This window comes from Siniperca chuatsi, linkage group LG22 (genome assembly GCF_020085105.1).
Source record: "Siniperca chuatsi isolate FFG_IHB_CAS linkage group LG22, ASM2008510v1, whole genome shotgun sequence".
Lineage (NCBI taxonomy): Eukaryota > Metazoa > Chordata > Actinopteri > Centrarchiformes > Sinipercidae > Siniperca > Siniperca chuatsi.
In genome coordinates, this window is record NC_058063.1 from 12,978,502 (window position 1) to 13,006,096 (window position 27,595).

At 42.1% G+C, this 27,595-nt stretch overlaps 2 protein-coding genes across 5 annotated transcripts; both read left to right on the top strand.

The window, feature by feature from the left end:
- Positions 1-31: 31 nt before the first annotated feature.
- Positions 32-5,836, top strand: shbg (sex hormone-binding globulin). Of its 2 annotated transcripts, none has more exons than XM_044184973.1 (8): positions 32-681; positions 1,591-1,688; positions 2,197-2,386; positions 2,650-2,811; positions 4,145-4,301; positions 4,535-4,671; positions 4,891-5,095; positions 5,407-5,836. In XM_044184973.1, exons 1-8 carry the CDS (start codon positions 580-582, stop codon positions 5,538-5,540), a joined length of 1,185 nt encoding a protein of 394 aa, XP_044040908.1. In that variant the 5' UTR covers positions 32-579; the 3' UTR covers positions 5,541-5,836. The 2 variants fall into 2 exon arrangements, with proteins under 2 accessions (XP_044040908.1, XP_044040909.1); XM_044184974.1 differs by having other exon boundaries at positions 2,656-2,811.
- A 1,199-nt stretch (positions 5,837-7,035) lies between these two features.
- Positions 7,036-27,341, top strand: neurl4 (neuralized E3 ubiquitin protein ligase 4). Of its 3 annotated transcripts, none has more exons than XM_044184969.1 (29): positions 7,036-7,267; positions 12,186-12,687; positions 12,790-12,855; positions 12,944-13,425; positions 14,293-14,404; positions 14,510-14,598; positions 14,689-14,761; positions 15,116-15,389; positions 16,183-16,364; positions 16,518-16,603; positions 16,725-16,887; positions 16,999-17,209; positions 17,363-17,439; positions 17,596-17,674; positions 18,060-18,229; positions 18,373-18,501; positions 18,876-19,018; positions 19,253-19,471; positions 20,277-20,375; positions 20,456-20,608; positions 20,692-20,859; positions 21,606-21,764; positions 22,055-22,234; positions 23,063-23,156; positions 23,267-23,374; positions 23,468-23,612; positions 24,122-24,234; positions 24,523-24,682; positions 24,849-27,341. In XM_044184969.1, exons 1-29 carry the CDS (start codon positions 7,103-7,105, stop codon positions 25,051-25,053), a joined length of 4,806 nt encoding a protein of 1,601 aa, XP_044040904.1. In that variant the 5' UTR covers positions 7,036-7,102; the 3' UTR covers positions 25,054-27,341. The 3 variants fall into 3 exon arrangements, with proteins under 3 accessions (XP_044040904.1, XP_044040905.1, XP_044040903.1); XM_044184970.1 differs by having other exon boundaries at positions 18,879-19,018; XM_044184968.1 differs by having other exon boundaries at positions 7,037-7,267; positions 18,873-19,018.
- The last annotated feature ends 254 nt before the right edge of the window (positions 27,342-27,595 follow it).

Sequence of the window (27,595 nt, forward strand, 5' to 3'; positions counted from 1 at the left end):
TCACTCTACAAGACACACACACACACACACACACACACACACACATTGCCAGCAGTGGTGAATCAAGGTTCCTGTGCAATGGGTAAACACACATCAGTGGTCTGGCCGGTCACTCACCCGGCCTGCAGTTGTGTCCACTATACATGAATCACCACAAATGTAGCAGATTGATAGACTGATGGAAATGCACACTTTTATTAAAAATGTAGTTTGCTGAATTTAGAATTATTAATATTATAACAGCCCCAACGTGACATATTTTTCTCTGCCTTTCACTCTATAGTTTCTTTCCTCTATCCTCTATTTGCCCGCTGCCCACTCTGGGTCTTTCGCCGGTCAGTCACAACCACAGATCCATGAAGCACACCCTCCTGGGGATCGATAACCTGCACTGACCGTGGCATATTTGCCCTCTGGACCCCAGGTCAGTGTGCCAGCTCAACCTACCGCTTCACACACTGTTGCAGAGTCTCTCTGGTCCTCGTCACCATCACCACAGAGTAGCTTGGAGTCTGCAGACCACCCAAGGGCTTGGGAGACTGCACACTGGGAGGCCTGGGTGGGTGAATGCACTGAAGGATGGCCATGTTTTGGAAAGCAATGGCAGGTGGACTGCTGTTCGTGTTGAGCCTCACTCTGCTGAGCTGGGGAGCTGTGGGGCAGGGGAACGGACGGGGTAAGGTATGTTTACATGCAGTGCCACGTTTATAATGCCTGGAATGAATAGTGCACTGGTATGTGTGTGTGTGTGTGTGTGTGTGTGTGTAAAAAATAAAGAAACACATTTTAAAAGAGTGGAAATCCTAATATAACTATGGTGTATAAACGATCTATGTGCATTTTGTAGCTTTAATAAAGTCTCTAAATCTCTGTAGAAGCATAAAGGTTCCTGTGATGTGTTTCAACTATTGTTTTTGCTTATTGTATAATTAGGAAAAGGTCACACCATCCTTAAGTAGGAAATATCAGAGGCTCTTGGACAATTTTAAAAAGACTGTAATGATGCATAAATACATTTTTTTGCACAGCATCCTCTGTAGTAATTCTATGTTTTATAGGTTTTTAACAGATAGAGGACAAAGTGCAGTATAAAAGCCTAATATGAACCAGTAAAAATCAACTCTTACTGCATGCAATTCAGATGCCAGTTGAAGAGGGGTATCCCAGCATGCCCAATAATAATTTGTTTAGACTTAGAACTTTGCTCAGTTTGTGGGCGGACAAATAAGCGCCATAACCACAACGCCACCAGCCGTTTTGACCTCATTGTATACTGATATACTGCAGTTGTTTGCCATATGGCGCTCTTGTCAATGACTCCACATTGATTTTGCACTTCATTTCCACTTAAGAATTTGAATAACCACACTTCCCTTGTTAAACTTAATTGTTTTTAAATTGAATTAATAACTGAATAAAATTCAATTCACTCAGTTTAATTTGGTTTTAACCACAAACCCATCAAGATATTTCACAAGAAAATACAAAAGCAGGATTTAATGAATGTGAGCTGTGCAGAATAAAGAGCTGAATTAATGATTTAGTAATAATCATAAGTAATGAGTACCGTATGAACATTGTGTCTTCCAGAAAGAAGTATCAGGCAGGGCTACTGTCTACCTCGGCCAGGACAGAGACATCTGGAGGCCACTGATCCACACAACAGTCAACCTCACTGAGATCAGCAGGTACGTCAGCAGGAGCAAACCGCTGCACCGTGAAGGCTTCACATCAACTACTCACTGGACATCTGTGGTCAAGAAGGCAAAAAAGGCTTTTGCATATTTGAAAATTTACAAGCTAGTTAAAATTTTGCAGAAAACCTTCGGTACAGGCACTTTGGGGCGAATATGTGGAAGCAAGTAGGCCTACAGGGTATAGTTAGGATTTCTGGGCCCACTGGAAGATTGTTGATCCTGGCCCCCTTATTTTTAATAATATGATTATTATATAACCCTTCATTATATTCTCTTTCTCCAACTGTAGGCTCCTAGAACTATCACTGCTTTTTATCCCTCTTTCAGGGGCACTGGTCTGGGTAAACTGCAAGCTAAAAGATTGTTGGTCAGCATTAAGATTTAAAAAGTAACCCTAGAAAAAGTCAGCAAAAATGGGGAGAATAATTTTCTTTATGTTCTATGGACCAGCATTCCCTTGAGTTTAAGACTATTCTGTTCTGTTTTTCTGTGTCTGCAGTATCAAGTCATTCTTTCAGTTACGGACATTTGACCCAGAAGGTGTCATTTTCTATGGAGACACCAAAAACGGGGTTGACTGGTTTGTGTTGTCCCTGAAAGACGGCATTGCGCTGATGCAAATCAGCAAAGAAGACATCATCGTCAGCGTGGCAGGTGGCCCCAAGCTCAATGACGGAAAATGGCACACAGTGAGTCTCCAGTGTAGTTTGATTTTTGTGTGTGTGTGTGTGTGTGAATCAAGTGACAATGTCTTAAAATAATATCTTAGAATCAAGGTATTTTGCACTGTAAACAAGTGAAATTTTCTCAATTTGTGGCAAATCTGCAATTTATTTAAAGATTTAAGGCACAATACTAGATTACTTGGCTTTTTAAAATGGACATAATAATAATGTGTTGCAACACAGGAACTTTTAGTCTGAATTCTTCTTGTGCTCCTGGTGCCACCAAGCTACAGGTGAGCAGCCAAGGGAAGTTTGTGATTCTAGAGGTGGACGGCTCCAGTGGGCTGGTGGTGGGCATGCAGTCCAAACAGCCAGAGGAGGTCCTTTCAGGTGAACTCCGACTGGCCCTTGGCGGGGTCCTGATGGACAAGGAAAAGTTGATTGTTCAGGTATAGTGTGTTAATCCACCCTGGGATACTTTATATTACTTTACATTTTTCTTGTATCTGTCTTGTTCAGTAGATCCCATAAATTATTTTGTGATGATTTAGTCCACTTTTCATCAACCTGCTTTATCCACAGCACACACCTCTGCTTCGTATAATGATTGCCTACATTTCCCATAGTGACTTTCAACAACAACCAGAAAATGAACTTGTCATGATCAATACGTGCATAGAGGGAGAGAGAGAGCAATAGTAAAAGTGGTAGCAAGAGAGTATGTGTTGCTGTTTCTTTTGATGAAATGTTACAACCTTACCCCCTTTCTCAAAACAATACATATATCCAAACTCAAGGTCCGCTTACAAGGTTCAAGATTCATTTATTTGTCATTTTACAACACAGGAATGAATGAAATGTAAGTTGAAGCCCCTTCACACTACATACACATAACATACAGTACATACAAATATTTAAATTTGAATAGATTAGAATTAAATATAATAAAATAAAACAATATGTACAATATGTACATATATATATATATATATATATATACACCAAATATGTACATTATGTGCAAAAAGACAGACTGGTTTTTCTGGAGCTCTCAACTGTATCATAGGGGGTGAAGTTTTCTCAGCTAGCGGACAAGAAGTCTTAAAGGTACTATAGATGAAATCATAACTGTTACTGAGCTTGCACATCAACAGTTCCATCGCCATGACAACTGAGCAACTGATGAAGACTGTGTGATACAATGTAAAGCTCAGAAAAAAGCAAGTTAGTTGGACCTGGTGTTTAAAAGCAAGTAACTCTTTGGTGGCTGCACTGCATTCTGGTTTACTGAGGATTTGTCAGCATCTCTGCCTCTTCTATTTTGGTTAACTCCATGTGAGATTGTTGAATGTCAGCACAAGTCTGAAAAGAAGCTTTTGTTGTTCATTCAGAGGGACTAACGCCAGGAAAATTACTTTTCTGTTGGTGTTTTAAAATTGAAAATGTATCACACCGCATTGTGGCTGCAGCTTTATGCTGGAGATACCTCTCCTACATGACTTAGTGTTGGTCAGCCATCCTTGGTAATGAAACAGACATACTACCATAAAATGGACCTAAAAGTACAGTTTGTTTTGTTTTGTACCAGTAAGGTGTAACAGTACTGTAAGGGAGCTTTGGGTGGATTTTTTGTTTTGTTTAAGCAGCCTGTAATAGGACTGTGACAATGTGCACTGAAAAATCACTATAAACAATCTTGAATCTTGAACATTTCAGAACCAGCCACATGTTCCTGCTCTTCCGTTCATTCCACTAAATTCATTGTTGCGTTCTTTGCCATAGTTCGAGCCGCAGATGGACGGCTGTGTGCGGGAAGGAAGCTGGCTAAACCTCAGCGTCCCCTGGGAGACAGAGGCGGAGGAGCTCTGGCCCTGCTATCAAAATGTGCAACCTGGCAGCTACTTCCCTGGCACTGGATTTGCCATTTTCAACACCTCAGGTGGGAACGTTGTGCTCAATTATACAAGACATGAGCAAGTGCTAACACTCCTTCATATAATAACAAGCTTTCCAACGGGCCTGCATGCATTCTTGTATGACATGACTATTATTTATAATTTGCTGTAAACAGATTTAACATGTTAATGGACAATGAATGGACAGTTAACAAGTCACTCCAATACAAATGAATGAATCTATTAATTTTGTGAGTTATTATTTTTTTCTCTGTAGTTTTCCCCATTGAGGCAGATCATGGGGTCATGGCTGAATTGCGGGGAGACTTCAGTAAGATGGATGGGACCATTTTGAGCATCAAGGCTCCTGGGCAAGAGCTGATGTTGGCTTTAGTGGCCAATAATAACACAAAGGTGTGCACACAAATCAGACATGAGTCCGGCTGAATTTGCAAACAATTCCTCTGTTTAAAACTGCTCATGGCACTGTGAGGGTGGCTTCATAGCTTACACAGACATTTTGCTTCATCATAAATACACACATATGCAGACACACACAGATTGGAGACCACTATGCACTTATCCACAGAGTTATGTAAAGTTATTTCTTCTGTCTCTCTCTTGAATTTGCAGGAGGTGACGCTCACTTTCGGTAAAGAAACACACATCATGAAAGACACTTTAAAGCGACTGGTGATGACCTTTAAGACAAATTTACTGCAAGTGCTCCAAGATGAAGATGAATCAAACACCACTACATTTTCTATCAGGCCACTGAGGGACCCTGGTTATCTGACCACATGGAGAGAGGGTCGTCTCGCCATTGGAGGCCTTCTAGGTGAGATTAAACAGTGATGATGTGCAGTCATGAATAATTTCTGAACAGCTACAGTCCTTGTATCTTCAAATTTAAGGTCCCATATTACTGTTCAGAAAGAGGAATTTGATTTGCAGACAGGATTTATAGAAAACCATGCAATAAAAAACATTAATAACAAAATAAATAACATTGAAAGCACAAGAAAACAACCAGTTGCAATAAAATGTATATCTATACAGAAAATTCCATTGATTAGGCCAGACAAGGAGCTTCGTGGAGTGTAACACAAGGTCCCTCGTTTTTGCTTCTTCCTCTTTTTCACTTTTCAGGCGAGGGTGAGGACAATGTTGGCTCCCAGTTCTTGACAGGCTGTCTGGAGAAGATCCAGGTCCAAGGGAGGGATTTGGACCTGGATTTAGCTGTCAAACACATGTCGATCTCCTCTCACAGCTGCCCTGCATAGACCATGAAAGTATGCATATACAGTATGTGGAGGTGTTTGCAGGGGATGCCTTTGGGTCCAAATGACATTAAGAAAAAATACAATGTATGTAAAGTGCAAAGTTGTCTATAAAATGATAGAGTACAGTAGCCTTTATACTGATACCCTAATAAGCATTAAACTTTCTTATTAACCTAATAATCATTCTGTAGTCGAATGGAGTATTTGTACCAATTAACCTCTAAAATATGGACAGTAAAATATGAATATGTTGTGCAATAAATATCTATCACATTTTAACAGCATATGCTGATTAATCTGAGAAATGTGAGTGGTTTTGTGACCTTGGAACATGCAACAGTATGTTTCTAAATATAATATGATTCTCCTTAATTTGGCTATCCGTGAATGAGAATTTTACTGCTGCATTAAAGGCAGAATAGAGGCCAATAGTGCTCTGAGGAGATTTAAACACTGTGATTTAACACTAAGGACAGAAACTGAGCTAGGTATGAATGAGACAGATTTAACACGTGGATTTTGCTCCCTCTAGTGGATTGTTAAAGCTAATGTTAGAGTCATACCATCCACTCTGTGTACAATGCCACACAAAACAATAAAACAACACTAGATTGATGTAAAATCCAATCTAAGAAAAATGGTCTATAATTTTAAAGAGCAAGAACAAAAGTCCGAGGTTCTTTTTTCTCTTTATTGAATGTTAATAAAGTTGAAATATATTACATCTGCTTTTACAAGTCATCTTTTGAGTTAAATAAGCATAGAAGGAAAGGGAAGGGGAAAAAGAGAATATTAATCAAATGACTCAAAATCACAATCATAATAATCTTAAATACGTTTTACTGTACTATCAGTAAGATTTTGAGGAACATTTTTAGATGTTCTTCAGGATATTATGTGTATGTGTGTAATGTATTTAAAGGTATGATAGGTTGAAGAGAAATAGGCTTAATTTCCCCCTCTTTATTGTCCAAAATTCAAGCAGAAACGTTTAAGGCATTATTTGAATAACACATTTTAACTCACATTCATTTCATACAAAACAAAACATGAAAACACATAAGAAAAACTATTTTTTAGGGCTTTTTGTCCTTCATACACTGGAAACATTTTGCAAGCAGATTCAGTTCATTCTTCCCCTCGGTCATTTGCTGTATTTCCATATGAATAAAATGTTCACCCAAGTCAAAAGTATGTACCTTCAACGGACATCACGCTCAGTGCGTGCACCATTATTTAGACTAAAGCCAAAAATAAAAACAAACAAACGTAAATTTCAAACAGAAATAGGCCTAAAATAAAATATCAAGGCTTCGATTTCTATGCAGCTTAAATATAAAAGTTGAATTTAGTGTTCACATTATATCAAAACCAATTCCATTGTTAATAAACAAGTGTCAAACTTAAAATGAATGAAGAAAAAATACAGTATAGTCATTTTATGTACAGAAATGGGTGCGGTGCGGTTCTCAATCGTTTTGATTGCAGAAATCTACCGGCTGCCATAACGTTACTGTCGCAAACCCCGACCGACTGTCGTGAATACTGGCCGCCCACTGAAGATGGCGGCGGAGCTGCATCCGCGGAGCGGAAAGCTGATCGGCCTGTCCAACTCGAACCGAACCGCCCGGCGCAACCAGCCAGTCCAGGAGTTCAACCACGGCCTGGTGCTTAGTAAGGAGCCGCTGAGGGACCGGGATGTCTTCACCGTCCGTATTGACAAGAAGGTAAACAACAGCAGGCCGCTGCTGCTTCTCCTGAGCGGGGATGAGAGCAGCGGGAATGCGGGAGCAGCGCTGGTGGGACGGGCCGGTGGTCTGTCTCTGTCCGCAGTGAGGGGTCGGTCCACACTCCTTGACAGCGACCACGGTTGTTCAGGGGCGAATTACTTACACGGTCAGAGATTTAGCACGGGCAGATGGACTTAATAAACACATTCATATGTGTAGACATGTTAGACTCATCATTAAGCTAAAGATAACCCGCTCGTGTTGCCTTGGTACCGCCAGTTAGCCATGCTAATGAGCCGCTAGCAGTAGCAAGCGGTGTGATCTCAGGCTAGCCGGGGCTAGCTTTTCTGGAAGGTGCTATTGGGGCTCTGTGGTGTGTTGACAAGTATTTGCTGTTGTTTATGGTACTGCGGGAGCTTAACTAAGCTGTTTAACTGATCTCTGTTTAGTTTTGTTTTGAAGGAGTCGATGACAGTCGTAGGTGCCTGTCAGCCTCTCTGTCCCGGTGGCTAATAATACTGCAGTGCTCATACCAGGTTGGGCCATCCTAGTCACTCAAAGGCTATGTGTGAACCTAAATAGACACAATACGTACCATTAGCCATTGCTATCTGGTACCAGTGTCATTAATAATATGCAGAGTTGCATGTTAAAGGACTTAGCTTGACCTCTTAGTGAGTCTTGATCCAAACACAAAGCACATTCAGAGCTCACCAGCACTGATCAAGCAGCCCTGCTAGTGTAACGCATGAGGAGGTTGACCACTAAAAGGCATAACTCATTAATCACTGGTAACTGTAAACGTACACTCTTCCAGCCCCATTGCTGGGACACTGCTTTCATTTAACTTTTTTGTCACTTTTTATCCGTAACGATTTTAAGATATTTTACAAAAGAAACGTCAACAAAGTATGGGGGACCAAGTGGAGTTTACATTTCTTGCTCCACTGTCTTTATGTCCATATTGTCCTTTGATTTATCTAGATCCAGATACGGTAGCATCCTTGTTGTTTCCAGAGAAGGTGATCCATTTCTCCCATTTTCTGGGAAAGGCCTCCCTCTTATTCCGGGAAAATGTCAGATTTTCCATCACAAATATGTCCTTTACTACGTACATCCATTGTTTTAGTGGTTCCTTTTTACAGCCGTTTTCATTTATTGCTTTTTTTGCAGGTAACCAGTAAATCTTTCCAAGATACAGGTCACTCTCTATTAACACTACTTCTGTTAAGGATCTCATAACCTAAAATGTCTCTTAAAGTTAAACATATATTCCCCTAGAACATGTCAATCTTTTCACAAGACCAGAAGATGTGGGAATGATTAGCATTCATGTGTCCATACAGTCTCCAACTCTGCTGTTTTCAATATTTTTAACTTGAGGTGTGATGTAAGAACAAATTAAATTCTTCCATCCACATTTCCTTCATTTCCTTGAACTTGTAGCTTTCATATTACTTTAACATAAGTGCCTAGCTATGTGCTCTTGTGACTCAGGTCTCTCTCATATATCAATGCCTATGCACTGTGTTTATATTTTGGCTGTTATCAGCACAGGAGAGCTTGTCTGTTGTGATGTCTTCTGCCTCTGCAGTCTGCAACCCTACTGGGTTTGTCAACAACATGGCAACTGGGCCACACACACGCACACACACACACACCCTCTGAATGACAGTGCGGTCAAGGCGCATAGTCACATAGTTATTCAGGAGATATACCATGACGAGGGAAAGCTACATATGTGGTTTAATAGCATCTACTGTATGTAAATGATTATCCGTCCATTATGGCGCTCTCAGCCTGATAAGAGCTCTTATAAACAGCCTCATTGCTCTGTCATGACATGCATTGCCTGTCTGAAAATCAATACTTTTCCATCACAGAGCACCCAGATTGGCATGGCTTCCCATCCTGTCTACTGACATTCACTAGGCTACAGTGGATGTTGGAAAATGAGCGCAAGAGAACGAGCAAATGAAGTGATTTATTGGACAGTTCACCCAGAGTGCAACACTGTCAGTAGTTTTAGGGTGTGTATTTAAAGCTGTGGTGTACGAAGTGACCTAGCGAGATGATCCAACTTTGCAAGAAAGAACATGCATCTCACATATTGTGCGCATAGGTTGGAAATTTTGATTTTAAATTGGAGATGCCCCTCCAACTGTAGCCTATTAGTCACAGTCAATTAGAGCTGAAACAATGAGTTGATTTAATTGATAAGTCCATCGACAGAAAGTTGTGAGGATTTGCTGCCTTTTAAAAAAAACTCTTATATGATAGTAAACTGAATATCTTTGTGTTTTGGACTGGTGATCGGATAAAACAAGCTATTTGAGGATGTTGTCTTGAGTTCTGAGAAATTGGGACAATCATTTTTTCAGTATTTTATGACCCAACTATTAATTGATTAATTGAGAAATAATCAGCAGATTGATCGTTAATGAAAAAAAATTGTTTGTTGCAGCACTATAGCCAATATTAGCCTCAAAATGCAACATCAATATCATATTGTTGTATTATTAGTTTTGTTAGTAATATTATGCCCACTGTTGAAATGAAATTATTAGGATCTTTTACACATTATATCGTAGGAAAATGTTACTTACTAGACAAATACAATTGTCAAATTAGCAATAGAATAGAGTTTTTTTTATTTTTATATTTGTAATAAGACTTAATATAATAATAAATATCCACAGTAGTTTAAAATTGCTTGCTTGCTAAACCTGCTTGTTAATGTTAATTTATTTACCGTTCCCCTATGCAGAGTTCAGCTGTTACATTTTGTCTGTCTGTTTGTGTGTGTGTGGTCTGTATACTCTGTATAGTCTTAGTGGTGCTTTTCAGGCCCTGCTTTTGATGCAATTAATTTTTGCCCAGTGGTCCTGCTCTCAGCATGTACGGTTGTATCCTGTATGAGAGAGAGAGAGAGAGAGAGACCCACAAACTGCTGTTACATAAGTGAAAGAGCAAGGGAAGGAGATGTCTGTCTCCTCCACACAGCGACCCGGTCAGGCTGAGGTACTTCTAAATCTGTTAACCCAGAAACCCAGGCTTTCGTAGCACACTGCCTTACATAGCACCTACCACACTGCTGAGGAGGACACCATGGGAACAGACAAAGGAGTAGGAGGCAAACAGGACAATATTTTAAAAATGATACTGATCTCGGAGGAAGTTTTCTTTTGTTTTCTCCTCGGCACGAAGGTGAGCTGCAGAAAAACATCCCGGGAGCTGGTAGGGCTTCAATGTTACGCTCAAGGTCACTTCATCAGGGTGGATTTCTGTGGAGTAGCGGGGGGGGAGAGGAGAGTGGTTGAAGATTGATCCTAAAGTTTCAGAGTACTTTTGACTCGATTCTCTTTTCTTGAGGAACAAACTGCATGGCTTTTTGTTGGATGTCGTTCTCCGGGGGGGCAGTTGAAGTGCAGCGAGCCAGGAGATCATTCCTCAGTGGGATGACGTGGGTTCATGCCCCTGTGTCGGCAAGCATCTGCTGGGCTGAAGTGTCTCTAATCAGGACTCTGAATCTCCGCCAGCTGCACCGGCTGCTCTATAGCTGACACTGCACTCTGTCATCCACATCATGGTGGCAAAACGCTATGAAAAAATAGAATTCACCAGAGATCAATAATGTATCACATTATTGTAAGCTTATGATGAGTTTTGTGTTTCTGGGAAGAAATGGATATCTTAGGCTGCGTGTTTTGCAAAATGATTCCAATGTCCTGTAAAGACTCAAGGAGTTTTGCAGTGAAACAACTGTTTCTGTGGAAGGCAAGATCATGGAGGTGAAGCTTGCTTAAATATTGTTTGTTTTGTGTGCACAGGTTTAATCATTACAGCTGGACCACAAAGGCATCTGTGTTTTCATGAGTAGTTCGACCTCTTGTCATTGTTTCAGTCGCTATACAGTGGAAAGAAGAAAACACTGTAAAGGAGATAGATATGACCGTCATCTGGCAACTCCACTTTTAGTGGAACTACCCGGATTATCTAGGTATCAAATCAAAAAAAGCAGGAGAAGGAAAAATTGGAGAAGATCTGCACACTGGATGAAAGCTTTCAAAACTTCTAAAACACTTGCAATATGGCCCCAAGTACATATTTTCTGTTGGATCAGTTGACCATGACGTCAGCAAAATGCAATACTTTTTTTCTTTAATCTGTTCTCCTGCACCTTGTCTAAATATAGTACGGCATGTGCACTCAACTACCTTTCTGCATCAATGTGTTTAACATCTCATCTGGGAAGTTGGATGCTGGTGCTACAGCAGTGTATGTTGGTACATTCCCATTGGTGGGTTCTTTAAGGAGAGTACCAGTAATGAGAAATGAATTTGTTTGACCCTGGGTTAATTTTTTCACACTGTATTGCAAGTTAATTCTTGCATACTGCTGGACGTGCAATCATTGCCACTACATTTTGCTATCACACAGCTTAGTTTATTTCTTTTGTGTCACTGTGTGTGTTCACACTGTCCTGCTTTATTTTCAAAAGAGCGCTCCCTGAGCCACGTTGTCACTGGCAGAACGACTAAAAATAACAAGACGGATCATACAACAAGGCACACTTTGTTTTCCATAGTTATCTACCTGCAGTTTTTAGCACAGTGCTTCACTCTTTTAACAGCAACTCCCACATCACTTTTTGTGATCAGAGTAACAGCTGCTGACAACAGTTTTGTTACTACTTTTTCTCTGTGGAGCTGTTGTTATTGTAGTTGCCAGTGTCTCTAAATTTCACATCATCTTTATAAAATTAATTTCGTATCACAAAAAATGTAACGTTTTGGCAAATGCAGGACATAACATCAGGCTCCGGTAACTTGTGAAGGCCATGATGTGTCATTATTTGTGTGTAAATTATTGATAATGTAAATATTCATGAAATCTTTGCCCTGTTTCCGCTCAGGTGAACTCGTGGAGCGGTTCCATTGAGATTGGCGTGACGGCGCTGGACCCCGCTGGGCTGGACTTCCCCAGCAGCGCCACAGGCCTTAAGGGCGGCTCCTGGATCGTGTCAGGCTGCTCGGTGCTACGCGACGGCCGCTCGGTCCTGGAGGAGTACGGCCGCGACCTCGACCAGCTAGCCGAAGGCGACCGGGTGGGCATTCAGCGGAGCTCCCGCGGGGAGCTCCACCTCTGGGTTAACGGGCAGGACTGCGGTGCAGCCGCAAGCGGCTTGCCGCCTAAGCTCTGGGCAGTGGTGGACCTGTACGGCAAGTGCACTCAAGTGACGGTGGTGAGCTGTGAGCCACCGCCGCCCTCCGCGGAGAAAGAGACAATAGAGCGGGACGAGGAGGAGGATAATGAGGAGGAGGAAGAGATGGTGGTGTGCGGGGGTCAAGGGGAGGTGGGGATCACAGCACTGATGAATGTGGCAGCAATGAATGGAATGATGAATGGAGATGAAGGTAGGGGGCCTTTTTTTTATCAATATGGTTCTCTTTTCCAACCTTTAGTCTGGGATTTGTTATTCTCACCTGTTGTTTCCCTTTCACTGTTCTCCCTGTCAGTGCCTGAGCTTAGCTGCAGTCACAGCAGACCAGACAAGTTCCCCAACAACCTGGAGCCCGACACGGGTAAGAAAATCCTCCTCAGATCAGTTGATATGGACATTGTGCAACATGACCAGTATTGACAACCTCCTCTTCCTCTCTCCCTCTTCAGTTCTAACAGAGCACCAGCTCTTTGACGTGTTCAACAATGCAATAGTATCTTTTTATCGCTCTGAGGATGAGGGCGGAGGGGAAGATGGTGGAGGTGGAGGGGGAGCAGGATGCAGCGGAGGAAATGCGGGAACTGACTCCTCTTCCAGAAATGACAGGGGGAGCAGCACTGGCAGCAGTGGAGGAGGTGCCGTCAACAGCGACAGCGGAATAGGGACAACAGGAGGAGGTGGAGGAGGAGCTGGTGGTGCTGGAGAAAGCGGAAATACTAATAACAGTCCTGCTGGTAATGGAGGGGTCGGGCTGGGGGTTGTGACAGGTGGGATGACCACCAATGACGCGCTGCTGTTCCACGAGAAATGTGGCACACTGATCAAACTGAGCAACAACAACAAAACGGCGGAGCGGAGGAGACCGCTGGACGAGTTCAACAACGGCGTGGTGATGACCAACCGGCCGCTCCGACACAACGAGATGTTTGAGGTGTTTACAATCACACAGCTCAGTGCTGGGATGTTTGTTCATGTGACAGCTAGCAAGTGGTCACTGACTTATCTACTCTAGTGTCATTGTTTTTCATTGATTAAGCCCAGTAGAGCCGGGTGATACTGAAACAATAAATATCACAGTGTATCTGACCAATAACTTTGATAATCTGACAATAAATGTGAGATGACTCAGAAGTAGAGCTGCAAATAATGATTCTTTATCAATTAATCTTCCAATATTCGATTAACTGATTAATAAAATGCCCATCACAATTCCCCAGAGCCTAAGGTGAAGTCCTCAGATTTCTTATGTTGTCGGACCAACAGTTCAAACCCCAAAGATATTATATATTTCATTTCTAAAGATATAAATATGAAAAGAAAAGTAGCGAATTGTCACTTTTGAGAAGGTGGAACCAGCAAATATTTGTTAAATGACTCAAATGTTTAATTGATTGTCACAATTTTCAGTCCTTTGACTATCTGATTTACAGCCATTTAAGCACCACTAGCAGATAGTTACAAAGAATAAATATTTGAGGAGAGTTACTTGTAATGTCGATATAAAGGCCACGCAGGCATAGACAAAGAATCAAAAAATGTTACTGTAATTCATTCATGACCTGGAAAAGACGACATTTAACATTTTTCTTATTGATATACAGTATTGCTCAGCTTTATTCAACAGCAGAGCATCAGAAGTGAAGATAGTGAACAGTGTATTTTTCTTTTTAGTTGCATAAACTCCATATGTTCATTTTATGCCTGGAAGTGTGCTGATATTCATCACTGTGCTTGAGGCAGAATAAATAATTAAAGTACCAGAAAAGTATATTTAGATGTATTTCTCTTACACTTTCAGATCCGCATTGATAAGCTGGTGGACAAGTGGTCAGGCTCAATAGAGATAGGCGTGACTACACACAATCCCAACAACTTGGACTATCCTGCAACCATGACCAATCTGCGCTCAGGTAACACACACACACACACACACACACAAACAAACACACAAAGACGCACAGAACAGGAGTTGTTCATTGTGAAATGAATGGCATTATATTGGCTGCTTATACTAGGTACAATCATGATGAGTGGCTGTGGGATACTGACCAATGGGAAAGGAACCCGCAGGGAATATTGTGAATTCAGCCTTGATGAACTTCAGGTTTGCGCACACACACATTTCATTCTGCCACCTACCATGCAAGTGTGTCTGTTTTTATAATCTCCATCAACTCCTCTCATCTGCGCTTAGGAGGGAGATCACATAGGGTTGATGCGCAAAGCCAGTGGAGCGCTCCATTTCTACATCAATGGCATCGACCAAGGTGAGACACGTTGAGACCGTTCATGAGGGGAAATGAGGCCCACTGCTGGGGGAGGGCGGGCTGGAAGTGGGTGGTCAGCAGTGATATGATGGTGTTATAAATGAGCGATTTGAAAATACATCTGCTGTTGACTTATTGCAAAATAACAAGAATTAATGACGTATTAACCACAAACCGAGTCTGTTAGCAGTGTCAGCAAGGATATCAAGAAGTGACTGAAGATGTACTGCCTTTATACTTATAATCGATACTTAACTAATACTTAGCTAATACTGTAGCTGAGAATGTTGGCTGTGGAGCAAGTGTGTAAAGCACCTCAGTCTCCACTCCTAACCACTTAGTGTCTTCCCACAGGTGTTGCGGCAGCCCAGACCCCCGGCGTGGTCTACGGCGTGGTTGACCTCTACGGCATGGCCGTCAAAGTCACCATAGTCCACAACCACAACCACAGTGACCGCCTCAGACGCAACAACGCTATCATGAGGGCTTTATCCCCTGACGTCGGCCGGCCCAGGCCATCTCTTTCCCTCACTCCAGACTCGGAGGGGCCTGACCGGCTGCTCTTCCACTCCAACTGTGGCCAGAAGGCCGCCATCATCAGTGACGGCAGGACGGCGCTGCGCCCACAGTGAGTCCACCTCCCACGTTGCCACTGAATTAATTACAGGCATTCTTATTTTAATTCCAGGCTTGAAAAGCACTGTCTGATAAAGTAGATTTTTTTGCTTCTGTTTCTTCTTTTATGCACATAACTGGCAAAAGTGTTGCGGCAATCATATATTTTTAGTGTAGGTTGGTATCATTGAATTTTTCTTCTAAAAACACAGCAAAGGCCTGTTTCTAGATTTTTTAAATTTGTGGTCCACTTGAATATAAATGGAATCCCCTGAACTTTTTAACAGTAGGGTTTTTATTGGATTTATGGCATCTTCTGTCACCAAAAAATTGTTGAATTGGGTATATCATGACCCTGCCAGGGAGGTTTAAAGGTAAGGTTTAAGTATGAAGGGCCTATATGATTTCATTTTCTATTTATCTCTTTTGAAGTGTTTTTAAATGTCTTTTTATATTGCCCTATGTTGCTTTTATGTTTTATGTAAAGCACTTTGAATTGCCTTGTTGTTGAAATGTGCTATACAAATAAACTTGCCTTGCCTATAAAAGTATAAGTATAAAAGTCCACTTTACTTGTCTGAGAATAACATTTCTATGTGTGTAAGTCTTAAATGATGTTCAGAAGGATTCAAAAGGTTTGGGAAATACTTAAAAATGCTATATGGTCTCATTCTGCTGTAAGTAAATAGAAGTGTGGAGAAAAAAAACCCAAAGTTTGCAATGGAGAATGTGTAGAAATCCTCTACATGTAGCACTTTAAACATAAAACAGTGATATACTCACAAGAAACAACGCTGCTTTCACAGTGCGACTGATGACTTCAACCATGGCGTGGTCTTGAGCAGCCGGCCGCTGCGCTCCAATGAGGTGTTCCAGGTTCGCATCGACAAGATGGTGGACAAGTGGGCGGGTTCCATTGAAATTGGTGTCACAACGCACAACCCCGCATACCTGCAGCTGCCCTCCACCATGACCAACCTGCGCTCAGGTAAAATACAATAAATCTGACCTGTAAAACTGAGGTTTCCTTTCAGTCTCATTCTTTTCTGAGGTACCTGATTAACGTTGGATACCTTTCAAAGGTTTCAAGATCTCATAGCAAAAAAAAAAAGAAGTTTTTTGTTGTGTTATTGTTTTCCAGGGACGTGGATGATGACGGGGAATGGCGTAATGCACAACGGAACAACAATACTGGATGAGTACGGACACAACCTGGACCGGCTCAAGGTGATATTTGTTTTTTATTCCTCAGCTGACAGTCACCCTCTGTCCTCCTTCCTCCTCTCACAATGCTTCTGGCCTTTTCCTTTGCAGTAATGTTTTATTAACCCTTTTTCCCTCCTTGCAGGCCGGTGACACAGTAGGTGTAGTGCGGAAAGAAGATGGCAGCCTCCACTTCTTTGTAAACGGTGTGGCTCAGGGCCCGGCAGCCTGGAATGTCCCTCCCAGTGTTTATGCCGTGGTCGACCTCTATGGCCAGGCTGCTCAGGCCACCATCATGGACGACATGGGTGAGAGAGGGAGGAAGAGAACAACGGCTCCATTTCAAACAGTTAGGATGAGATTCTTCTTTAGATGTGAACTTTTAATTATTTCCCCTCCTCTGCCTCTCCTTTTATTAGTGGACCTCCCCCCTCTCCCGGAGGACAGCTCAGAGGGCCCCACAGCCATGTCCCCCGGGAGCCCCTGCTCAATAGGAGGGGCCAGCACGACCAACGACCTGCGTTTCCACCAGCTACACGGCACCAACGCTGTCATCACTAATGGGGGGCGCACTGCCCTGCGTCAGAACTGCCGCAGCGAGTTCAACGACGCTATTGTCATTTCCAACAGGTGATGAAACAAATTACTTTTAGTGATTTGTATCCATCTATGGATCATAAACATATAAATTAGTAATTATTAGTGATGTGGTTACGTAGTCACCAGATACAAACAGGTAATGGAGGAGCTGCCTCAGGACTTGAACTTCTTACCTCCTTGTAGGTGCCTTCGAGATGGAGAGCTGTTTGAAATCGTTATTCAGAAGATGGTGGACCGCTGGTCGGGTTCAATAGAAGCAGGTGAGGTGTCTCTATTGTGTCCACTAGGAATCCAGCTGTTTGTGTTTTCTATGTTGCCTAACATTTATCTCTACAACAGCATTTTAGACATGACATGCAAATGTATTTCACCTGTAATCACCACTGACTTTCCTCCTCCCCTCTCTGTGTGTCCAGGAGTGACGGCTATCAGGCCAGACGAGCTCGAGTTTCCCAACACTATGACTGATATCGACTATGACACTTGGATGCTCAGGTAGAACTGTTATTTTGATGTACTCAATGTTAGTGCCTGTAATTGGTTTAATTATGTTCTCTACCTTTTTCACCTGGAGGCCCTAAAATGAAGAAACTCCACACCCCTGTTACAGATATAAACTTAACTCTTTTTCGGTTATTTTTCTGTAATTATTGGTAGAAGTGTAGAGTTACATGAAAAAGGAATTTATTACAAAACATAATAAGTTTGTGGAAGTTAGATTTAGTGTTTTTCTTTGCATTGAAAGACCTGTCTTTGGTCGTGGGGCAAATCTTTTCTTTACCTTTGGCTCACAGACTGTACATATAAAACCCCAGCTGGACCCCATCAATTCAAAACTTTTTTTCTTTTTCTTTTTTTTTTGTCTTCCTCGTTTTTCCAGTGGAACTGCCATCATGCAGGATGGCAACACGATGCGCAACAACTACGGTTGTGATCTGGACTCTCTGACCACGGCCTCACGGATTGGCATGATGCGTTCAGCCACCGGCGACCTCCACTATTACATCAACGGCGTGGACCAAGGTGTCGCCTGCTCCGGTCTGCCACCAGGTAAAGAATAGTCAATAGAAGTCAGGACTCGGCTGCAGCCAGATTTGGTTGAAATACTACTGGCTCGAATTAGGAGTGTACGTTTTATTTGTTGGCCCAATACCTCATCCATGTGTCTCTCTCTCTCTCTCTCTCTCTCTCAGAGGTGTATGCTGTGATCGACTTGTATGGTCAGTGTGTTCAGGTGTCCATCACCAGCTCCTCAGGCCCGCTGGACAACAGCCTCTGTACCAGCAACATCACTGAGAAGAGCTTCCCCATCCACTCACCAGGTACACATCAGGGTCCCTGCTCATGTCTGGAAAGCCTTGAAAAGCATGAAAAATAAAGTCTGATCCTTTTCATCAGAAGTTTGGGAATTGTATGAAAAGTCTGTAAAAGATTTATACTTCTTTATATAGTTTTCAACCAACATAAGATTTTGTTTAAATGTTTAAAATCATCCGTGCTGTTGGAATTCTAAAGTGGACTTTTTTTGTAAAAAAAAAAAATGCTTTGGTATAAATGGGTTTTTAGTATTTATTTGTTCAAAGGTAAAAGGAGTAAAGATAAAAAAAAAACATATAATTTGTCCTCAATGCCTCATCTCCACATTTCTTCTTCTTTTGTGTGTGTGTGTGTGTGTGTGTGTGTGTGTGTGTAGTAGCAGGTGTGGCCCACCGGCTCCACAGTAAACATGGTAAGAATGTGGTGCTGCTCGGCGATGGCTGCCAGGCTGTCAGAGTTGGAGGTTACGCTCATGGCATCGTGTTCAGTGCGAAGGAACTCAAAGCAGACGAGCTGTTCGAGGTAAACGAGGACTTGAGCCTCCTATTTATTTATATTTATATTTACCAGGAAATGCTCTGTAAATGGACCTGCTACCTACCTTGTCATTTTTTAAATAATGTGCACAATAACCTCTTAAATACCAGTATGTGTGTATACTAGAAACAACATGTTATGGTTTCTGTTTCCCCCGCACAAGCTGGTACTTGTTTTGTTTTTTCTCTTTCCTGATTTCTCTATCTCTGTCCTCTGCAGGTGAGGATTGATGAAGTGGATGAGCAGTGGTGCGGTTCGCTTCATATCGGTCTGACCACACTGGCACCTCTGGAGCTGCCGTCCTGCCCGCTGTCAGGCCTCTCCCCCTCCCTCCCGCAGCTTCGCACCAAGGTCACCTGGCTGCTCTGCGGCTCTGAGGTCCGTCGCAACGGTGTTCTGCAGCGGCAGAACTACTGCTGTTCACTGGACCGGCTGACGGTAAGCTGCACCTCCCGGCTCTGTGAGCTGTGAACAGAGCTCCAAAACAGACAAAAGACAGATCTGGTTAGAGGTCATATCAAAGACCTTTAAACCCTCAATGATCTCTTCTTCTGTCTCAGATTCATTGACGGAGCCGCTCTGGCTGCTTCAAAGCCCTGACTTAAGACTGAAGACAGAGCTATCAGAGCAAGAGAGACTAACTAATTGAAATCACTATGAATAAATGTCTACCTCTCCTCACATCTTAAAACTCAAAAACATCACTTCGTTTTATGTAATGTCTGTTTGTTATCATTTAAAACCGGTATCTCTTTGGTTATTTGCTTTTTTATTGCCAAAGCACTTAGTAAAATGGGCTTTTAAAAACTGGTATGCAAATAAGGAGAAGCACCAGCAGCCACAGTAGGATTACTCACAGTTCAGGCCAAACAATGCATTAACATTTCACAGGGAGAAATGTGGTAGTTAGCAACACAAAACCATGATTTAATATTGATCTTAAGGTAACAAAGGCCGTGGACACGCAGACCTTTGGGCTAAAATTACTTTCATACATCAGTCTTCAAGTTCAGTGATTTAAATCTTGATTATTTTTGAGTACAGTCGATGAATTAAAGGAAATAATATATGATATGCAGATATTGCATAAAGTCGATTATACACAATTCAATTAGTAACAGGTTATTAATTTTGTCAGTAGATATTGTGCTCTTCGTGAAGAAAACAAATCTCTGCTTCCAGGAGAAAGGATGGTCCCATTGTTGTTTTAAATTGATTGATCTTCACTGAATATGATTCTTAGGTTGGGAACCGTGTGGGTGTAAAGAGGTGCAGTGACGACACCATGCACATCTTCATCGATGGAGAAGATATGGGACCTGCAGCGACTGCAGTAGCCAAGGTACACACACATACACATCTACAGTACACAGCTACTTGGCCCCGCACTGCCATTCAGCACCTCCCTCTGGCTCCTTGCAGAATGTGTACGCAGTTTTGGATCTGTATGGACGGATAATGGCGGTGTCCATTGTGAGCTCTTCGTTGATGGAGGACATGGAAAGCGTCAAGGCGCCCTCGCTCTCCTCAGACAGCTGCAGTGAAGGAGAGGAGGACAGCACCCCCGTCAGAGAGGTAGGAGCCCAAAGAGAGCAGAGCACCAGCAGTTTAAAGAGCCTGAAACTCACACTCTTCATGTCACCTCTTGTCGCTTCCAGGTTGAGGTTGAACCGTGTGCGTTGGCGCCCACCGTCATGGCGTTCCTGGAAAACCACGGCAAAAACATCCAGCTGTCCAACCAGAACCTGACAGCAGCCAGAGTATCCAGCTACAACCAGGGCCTGCTGGTCACCGCCCAGCCGCTGGCTCGCCAGCAGCTGTTCCAGGTAACTTTACCGTACGGTTTGGTGTCTATATGAGGTGCAAGTGGCTACGTTTCAGCTTAATTTCCTTCATTTTAATAACTAAATTTGAAATAAAAGACAGGCAATCTTGCTCCATGTTAAATGAATACAATAAAGAAATACTTGTGTTTTCCAGATTTACTGTATTGAGCTAGTTTTCAGTTAAATAACTTAATACAGTACTTACTAGGACTGGATGATATAGCCTTAACTGTATATGATAAATTATTAGATTTACCTCAGTAACAGTAAATGTAAAAATACTTTTCTATATATCAGCTTATGAATTTCCTTTTTTCCTTGGGTGCCCTGTTTTATTATAGTATGACCAACTAAAGATACTGGTATTTGTTGAAAATTGCAATATTAGTATATTTGAATGGATAAGAGATTCATAATGTCAATAACTCGACATTCATATTATCGTTTTTATTGAGGTTTGCTTAAATTATATTTTTGATACATATTGTCAGCCATCTTCAGTTTGTCCCCCAAATTTTTTGCCTCAAAGGGAAAAAAAAGGGAGGATCCAAACATATATGGAAGATTTTTGAGCACAAGAACAAAATTCATCAGCATAATAGAAATGAAGAAGAGTTTTTCTTTTATTTTCTCAATACAAGTACATTTACTAGTAGAATATATACCAAATACGACAAGAATTGGGCGACAAGGTATTTTAGGCTGTGACTGTTTGAGTCTGTCAAAAGCCTCTCTTTGGTCACCAGTTTCAGATCGACCGTCTCAACCCGTCATGGACGTCGTCGCTGTCGTTAGGGGTGATAGGTCACTCCCCCGACCGCCTCAACTTCCCCTCCACAGCGTGTTGTCTGAAACGCTCCGCCTGGCTGCTGCAGAGAGACTCTGTCTTCCACAACTCCCTAAAGGTAACACACACTTCAACACATGACATCTGTCTATTGATTTTTGTATTACATGACAAACTGAGTGTGTTCTCACCGACACCAGCCTCATTGACTGTTTGATTGGTCTTTTCTCATTTGTCTCTCACTCACTGATGTCTCCTCCTGCTCTGCTTTTCTTCCATTTTTACCCCTTTCACCATCATCCCTCCAAACACTCTGCTCTCGACTCATTTTTCTTTTCTCTCCTGTTCAAACAACTCTTTTTTTTGGTTTGTTTTTTCTTTCTTTCCGTGAATCACTCTTTTCCTCAGACTTGTGAGAACTATGGTCCTAATCTGGACACTTGTCCGGAGGGAACGGTGTTGGGTCTGCTGGTGGACGCCAACAGTTGTCTCCACCTCTACGTCAACGGCATGGACCAGGGTGTGGCGGCGCAGGACATTCCTTCGCCCTGCTACCCCTTCATCGACCTCTACGGCCAGTGTGAACAGGTCAGCACTACAGACACACACATACTCCCTAATTCAGCTTGTCCTGTTCCATTCTGGTATCACACTCAGACAAAGTGGGGAGACCACACAAGCTGTAACATAAAATAGTTTTATTTTATATAACTAAAAGAGAAAACAGCCAACCAAAACCATAAAAGAGTGACTGACTTCCACCAAGTTAAATGGAGTACTTTAGAGCTGAAACTCCCGACAACCTGACTTCGCCCTCCAGGGTCCTGCAGGGAGAGTCAAGTCCACAGTGTCATCTCAGTATTCTTGAGTAAGAGACTAATCACACTTTTTAAATTTAATTTACCTCATTATAATCATTTAGACACAACAGCTGTGAACCACGATGTCTCTATTACGATGTACGAAATTTGTAAGAATCTGATTATATAGAAGGCCGATACACAGTAATATTTAATTATCACTCAGCTAGATTCATGTTTATCGAATCTTAAGTAAAAAACGTGACTCCTTTTAAAAAAGTTGGCTAAAATTCTCTCTTCACTATCACCCCCAACCAAAAAAGTGCACCGCAACTTTCTAGCACCCTAAGTAACGTCTTGAAATTGCTTGTTCTATTCGACCAACACTCCAAAGATATTCAATTTACAATAAATTAAGGCAGAAAAAAGCCACAAATCCTGACATTTGAGACGCTGGAACCAACATATGTTTGATGTTTTTGCTTGATTTAAAAAAATTAATAAATTTGGCATTTCATTTTCCAGGATGAATTGGACTAGTCAATTCATAATTATTTCAGCACAACATCACTATGAACTAAATCTTAAGTTAATGAATGCTGTGTTGTCATGGCAGGTTACGATAGTAACAAACAATGTGCCTGCTGTGGGAGGAGAGAGTGGTGAGACCCGTTGTCAGGGCGACATGGAAAAGGCGGACATGGTTGACGGTAAGCAGCCAATGGTTACTGTTTATCTTTTCATTTAGGTTCTGTTCAGCCTTTTAAATCTCGAGTTTTATCTATTTTGTCCGACGTTGTTGCCGTGTTTTTCCATGCAGGAATCAAAGAGAGTGTGTGCTGGACGCCCCCTCCAGAGGTCAACCCCAACAAGTCCTGTGAGTACCAGGCGCTGTGCTCACGCTTCAAGGACCTGCTCACGTTACCAGGTGAGTTTTATTCCAGCCTTTCTGCCACAATCTCTGTCTCAGATCTAAAATCACATAACAATCATGATCTTCTCCACCGCTGTCCGTAAAAAGATGGCTATTTTAATGAAGACGCAAAGTACAACCTGTGCTACTGTGAGTCCTGCCACAAGCTTCGGGGTGATGAGGCTTATTACAAGAGAGGAGAGCCGCCCCGGGACTACGCCCTGCCCTTCGGATGGTGCCGTTTCGCCCTCAGGTGAGAGGACGACCTCCCAGTCTGATATGTGATCGAGCAGGGAGGTATTGAACTAATCTAGTCTGTGGCTATGAGTTTTGAGAAGTACTACAGCATTACCAACAGCTGTAGCTGTGTACTTTCACAGTTTCAGTTTATAAAATGACTGTATACCCCTTTTAATTTCACCGTGATTCATAGGAAGTAATGACCAGAGAATTAGAGTTGATGCCAGGAGAGAAAAACATAGCAGGTTTTGCGTCACTTGTTTGTCTTCAAAACTTTAAGTAATTATTAGTTGAGTGTTTACTTGCCAATAAGTAAACTAATAAGCTAATTTATTTGTTCTTAGAATATTATACAACTAAAGGGACAAAATTTGTCCCCCTAAAATTACTCCAGGGGGACAAAAAAAATTCTCCGTCTGCTGACTTACAGGCTGTGTATCTGTTAATCTGTAATTATGTATTATGTGCAGCCTTCTCATTGCTGCATGTGTGTCTATAAGTGCATATTTCCTCTTTGTGCAGGATCAAGCCCCACTGTGAGGTTTCTAATGCACTGAAGAAGTGGCACATCGCGTACCACGGCACCAGTGTAGGAGCCCTGCGACGCACGCTGGACCACAGCCAGCTTCTGGCTGGTAGGAACATCACAGATTTCGTTTTTACAAAAACACACACTCTGTGCCACTGACTTTTAAGGATGTTCTTCCCTAAGATTTTTTTATTATCCTCTCAGAAAAGTTATGCCCCACAGAAGTCGTGAAAACCTCAAAGTCTTCATCCGCTGAAAGACAAGAGATAATTATCACCGTGAAGCTGACTTTGTTTTTCAGACAAACGCAGAAGAGTAGAGATTTCAACAACTGAATGAAAGGAGTGCTTCTAAAACTAAAGCCTAAACTGTAAATGTCATTTTGTTGTCGCAGCGACGTCGTCCATCTTCTCAGTGTCCCCGGTGAAGGCGGAGGGGCCTAATGGCTACAGCGAGCCAGAGGAGAACAGCGCCCCTGGCAGGGAGGTTCCCAGAGTGCGGCTCTCCCCCACTATGCGCTACTCCGGCATGGAGATCTTTGCCCCTAAAGTGCAGTAAGTCCACCTGGTTCAGAAAATCATTAATACATTAGGTACTAGGTATTAGGTATTTGCACTTCATGTTTTTATGTGCATTTTGAAATTTGCGCACAAGAAAAACCCTGAGTGAAAAGTAGTGGGGAGAGAGCACTTACTGATAGTTCTCCATCTCCTCATGCAGATTTCAGGACCCCCGTTCTCACCGCTGCCACCAGGCTCAGGTGGGATTCCAGGTGTGTGTGCGTCCCGGCTCCTACAAGGTGGGACCCCAGACGCTTGGCCACAGCGAGCCCCTGGACCCTCGCTTCAGCAACTCAGAGATCGAGTGGATCACTAAGGAGCAGGGTGGCACGCTCCTCTACGGACTGCTCATCCGGGTCGAGTGAATGGAGCGGCGATGGAGGCATTCGGGTGGAAGTGGGGAGGGTCTGGGTGGCGCTCCTCGTACTTTTAGTAAACTGACAACCAAATCCAACCCCTGCCTTGAGCGAGAGACTCCTCTGGAATCCAGCTGTTCCTACTGTGGATTGTTGACAATTCAGCATTATTGATTTGTTTATTTTGTTGGTTTTTGGTTGTTTGCTCTTGGACTCTTTTAATGGCCGGGGGCTACGGCGGTTTCAAAGAAGAACAGACACTGCCTGCACTTTATGTTTCGGACACTCGTGGGCGATTTTTAAACTAACTTCTCATCGACACGACATGTTAGTTCATTCGCTACAGTTAGTTTTTTTGGGGGGGGTTTTGACACGTTTTTGTTCTCATTCTTCCTAACATATTTTCTTCCACCCTCACAAACAGCTTTTCGGCACTTATTTTAACACTTATCACCTCTGCTCTGGTCAGTGTTTTATTTTGGGAGGAGCTGTCCCCTGCCAATGTGCACGTTAACGGACTGTCACCTAAAAAGACGTGGGTCAAAAAAAAAAAGTGACAATGTTTTCACAAAAATATATAAAAACAGACACTTGAATCTGAGAATGAACCCAAGAGTGTCTTGTGATTGTGACTTCTTTAGGGGTGGGGGATTTTAAAACTGGAGGAAGAAAAAATGTTTACACATGTACCACTGTATGTTGCTGTCTTCTTCATGCCTCCACCTTTGCATTCTGGCTACTTTATCAGTCCTGTTTGCGTTTCTGTTCTGGCCCAGAATCACGTCTGACTTGTCTTGTCAAATGGGAAATAGTCACAGGCTTTTAAACTGGAGAAAACTGAAAGGTTTGACAGAAAAATGGACTCCTGCACCCTTTGGGAAGCTAAAAATTGTGTATTGAGATAATGAATGACAAATTATGTTCCAGCCTTACAGCTTGTGTGTTACAACTGAGAGGATCCATCATGAGATATTTAAAAACATATATATTTACTTCTAGCCTTGGTAGGTTTTGATACAGGAAAAGGGGAAAAAGGAAAAGTTTGTCATCTTGGGAAATAGCTTATCCGTGGCCAGAGTTGGATGAGAAGATTGATACCACTCTGTTATTTGTACATTATGGTTAATATGAAACTACAACCAGCAGCTAGCTAACTTAGCTTAGCATGAAGACTGGAAACAAGGAGAAACAGCTAGACTCTGTCCAAAGGTAACAAAATCCAGCTCCAACTTGGCAGCTCTTAAATTCACCAATTAAATATGCTGTATGACGTTTGTTTAATGCGTACAAAAACAAGTGAAAAAATGACACCACCATTTTCCAAGGGGTTATGTGCCTAACTATTTCTTAGTTGCCTAAAACGGTGAATTGTAGATTTTTACAGGTCGGTTTTTGTACGGATTAAACAACCGCCTTAGAGGTGCTAGTAGGCGGGCGTTGTTACCTCTGGACACAGCCAGGCTAACTGTTTCGCCCTAAGCTAGCTGTAACTTCATGTTAGCACACAGATATGAGAGTACTATCGATCCTCCCATCTAGCAAACTTCCCAAAATGTCATACTTTTTTATTTTTAAATGGACTGAAGCCAAAAGGTTTAAGTGGTTTTCCACATCGCTTCCCCCGCATCGTTTACTGTGGATGACTCTCACCTCCACCTATCCATCCGTCATGTCGGCCTCTTTTTGCCCGCAGGACCTCCAGAGCCAACGAGGATTTCAAGATCAGCAGGGGGGCGAGTCGTCTGCATCCCGCGACCTACGCTGGTGTTTACATGTGAATGTCATTAATTAGGGCTCTGCAGTCCTTTTATTTCAACTAACATCATTGATTTACATTTGTCAAATGTTTATACAAAGGGTTTTATTTGATCCAAAACATCCACCTAATGGTTGATTGTACGTGAACAGCTTTCCAAAGCGTTGCTTTATTTTTCACCCTTCTCAATTCTGTTGCCAATTTGATAAACATGAAACCCCCAACATTTTTCAAGGCACAGTTTTGATGAGTCAAACTCATTGAAAAAAATATAATTAAAGAAGCTCAGTCGCCTTCTAAGAGCAGCTGTGATCTGACTGATGGAAGATCAATGGGGTTTGGCAAAGGAAAAACTTCCAATCAAAAATGTGAACTATTATTATATGGGTTATTTATGGCCCAGTGCTGCTTTGTATAATTTAATTTGTATTGTTTTCTTTTTTGTTTTCTGTATGTTGCGTTGTACAGGCTGTTACATAACAAATCATATCTTCCTGATTTATAAAAAATAAAAAAAAACTGACAGACAGTATGCACACAAGGATGGTCAAAGTGTTTTGTTTTTTTTGGTACCGGGCTGTAAAACAAAAAGATGCCATGAAGAAAAGACAATCTACTGGTGCTTTTGGTTTCTTTTTTTTTTTTTTTCAAATTTTATTTAGAGTAGGAAAAAAAAGTCCGGTCACTGACATGTTATTGCAGTGTTGCATACTTACTCAATCACACCTTTTCTAAAATGCTGTAGACTAATTACTCATTAAGGCCAATAGTGGGTTTTTTTCATAGCTTTTTACA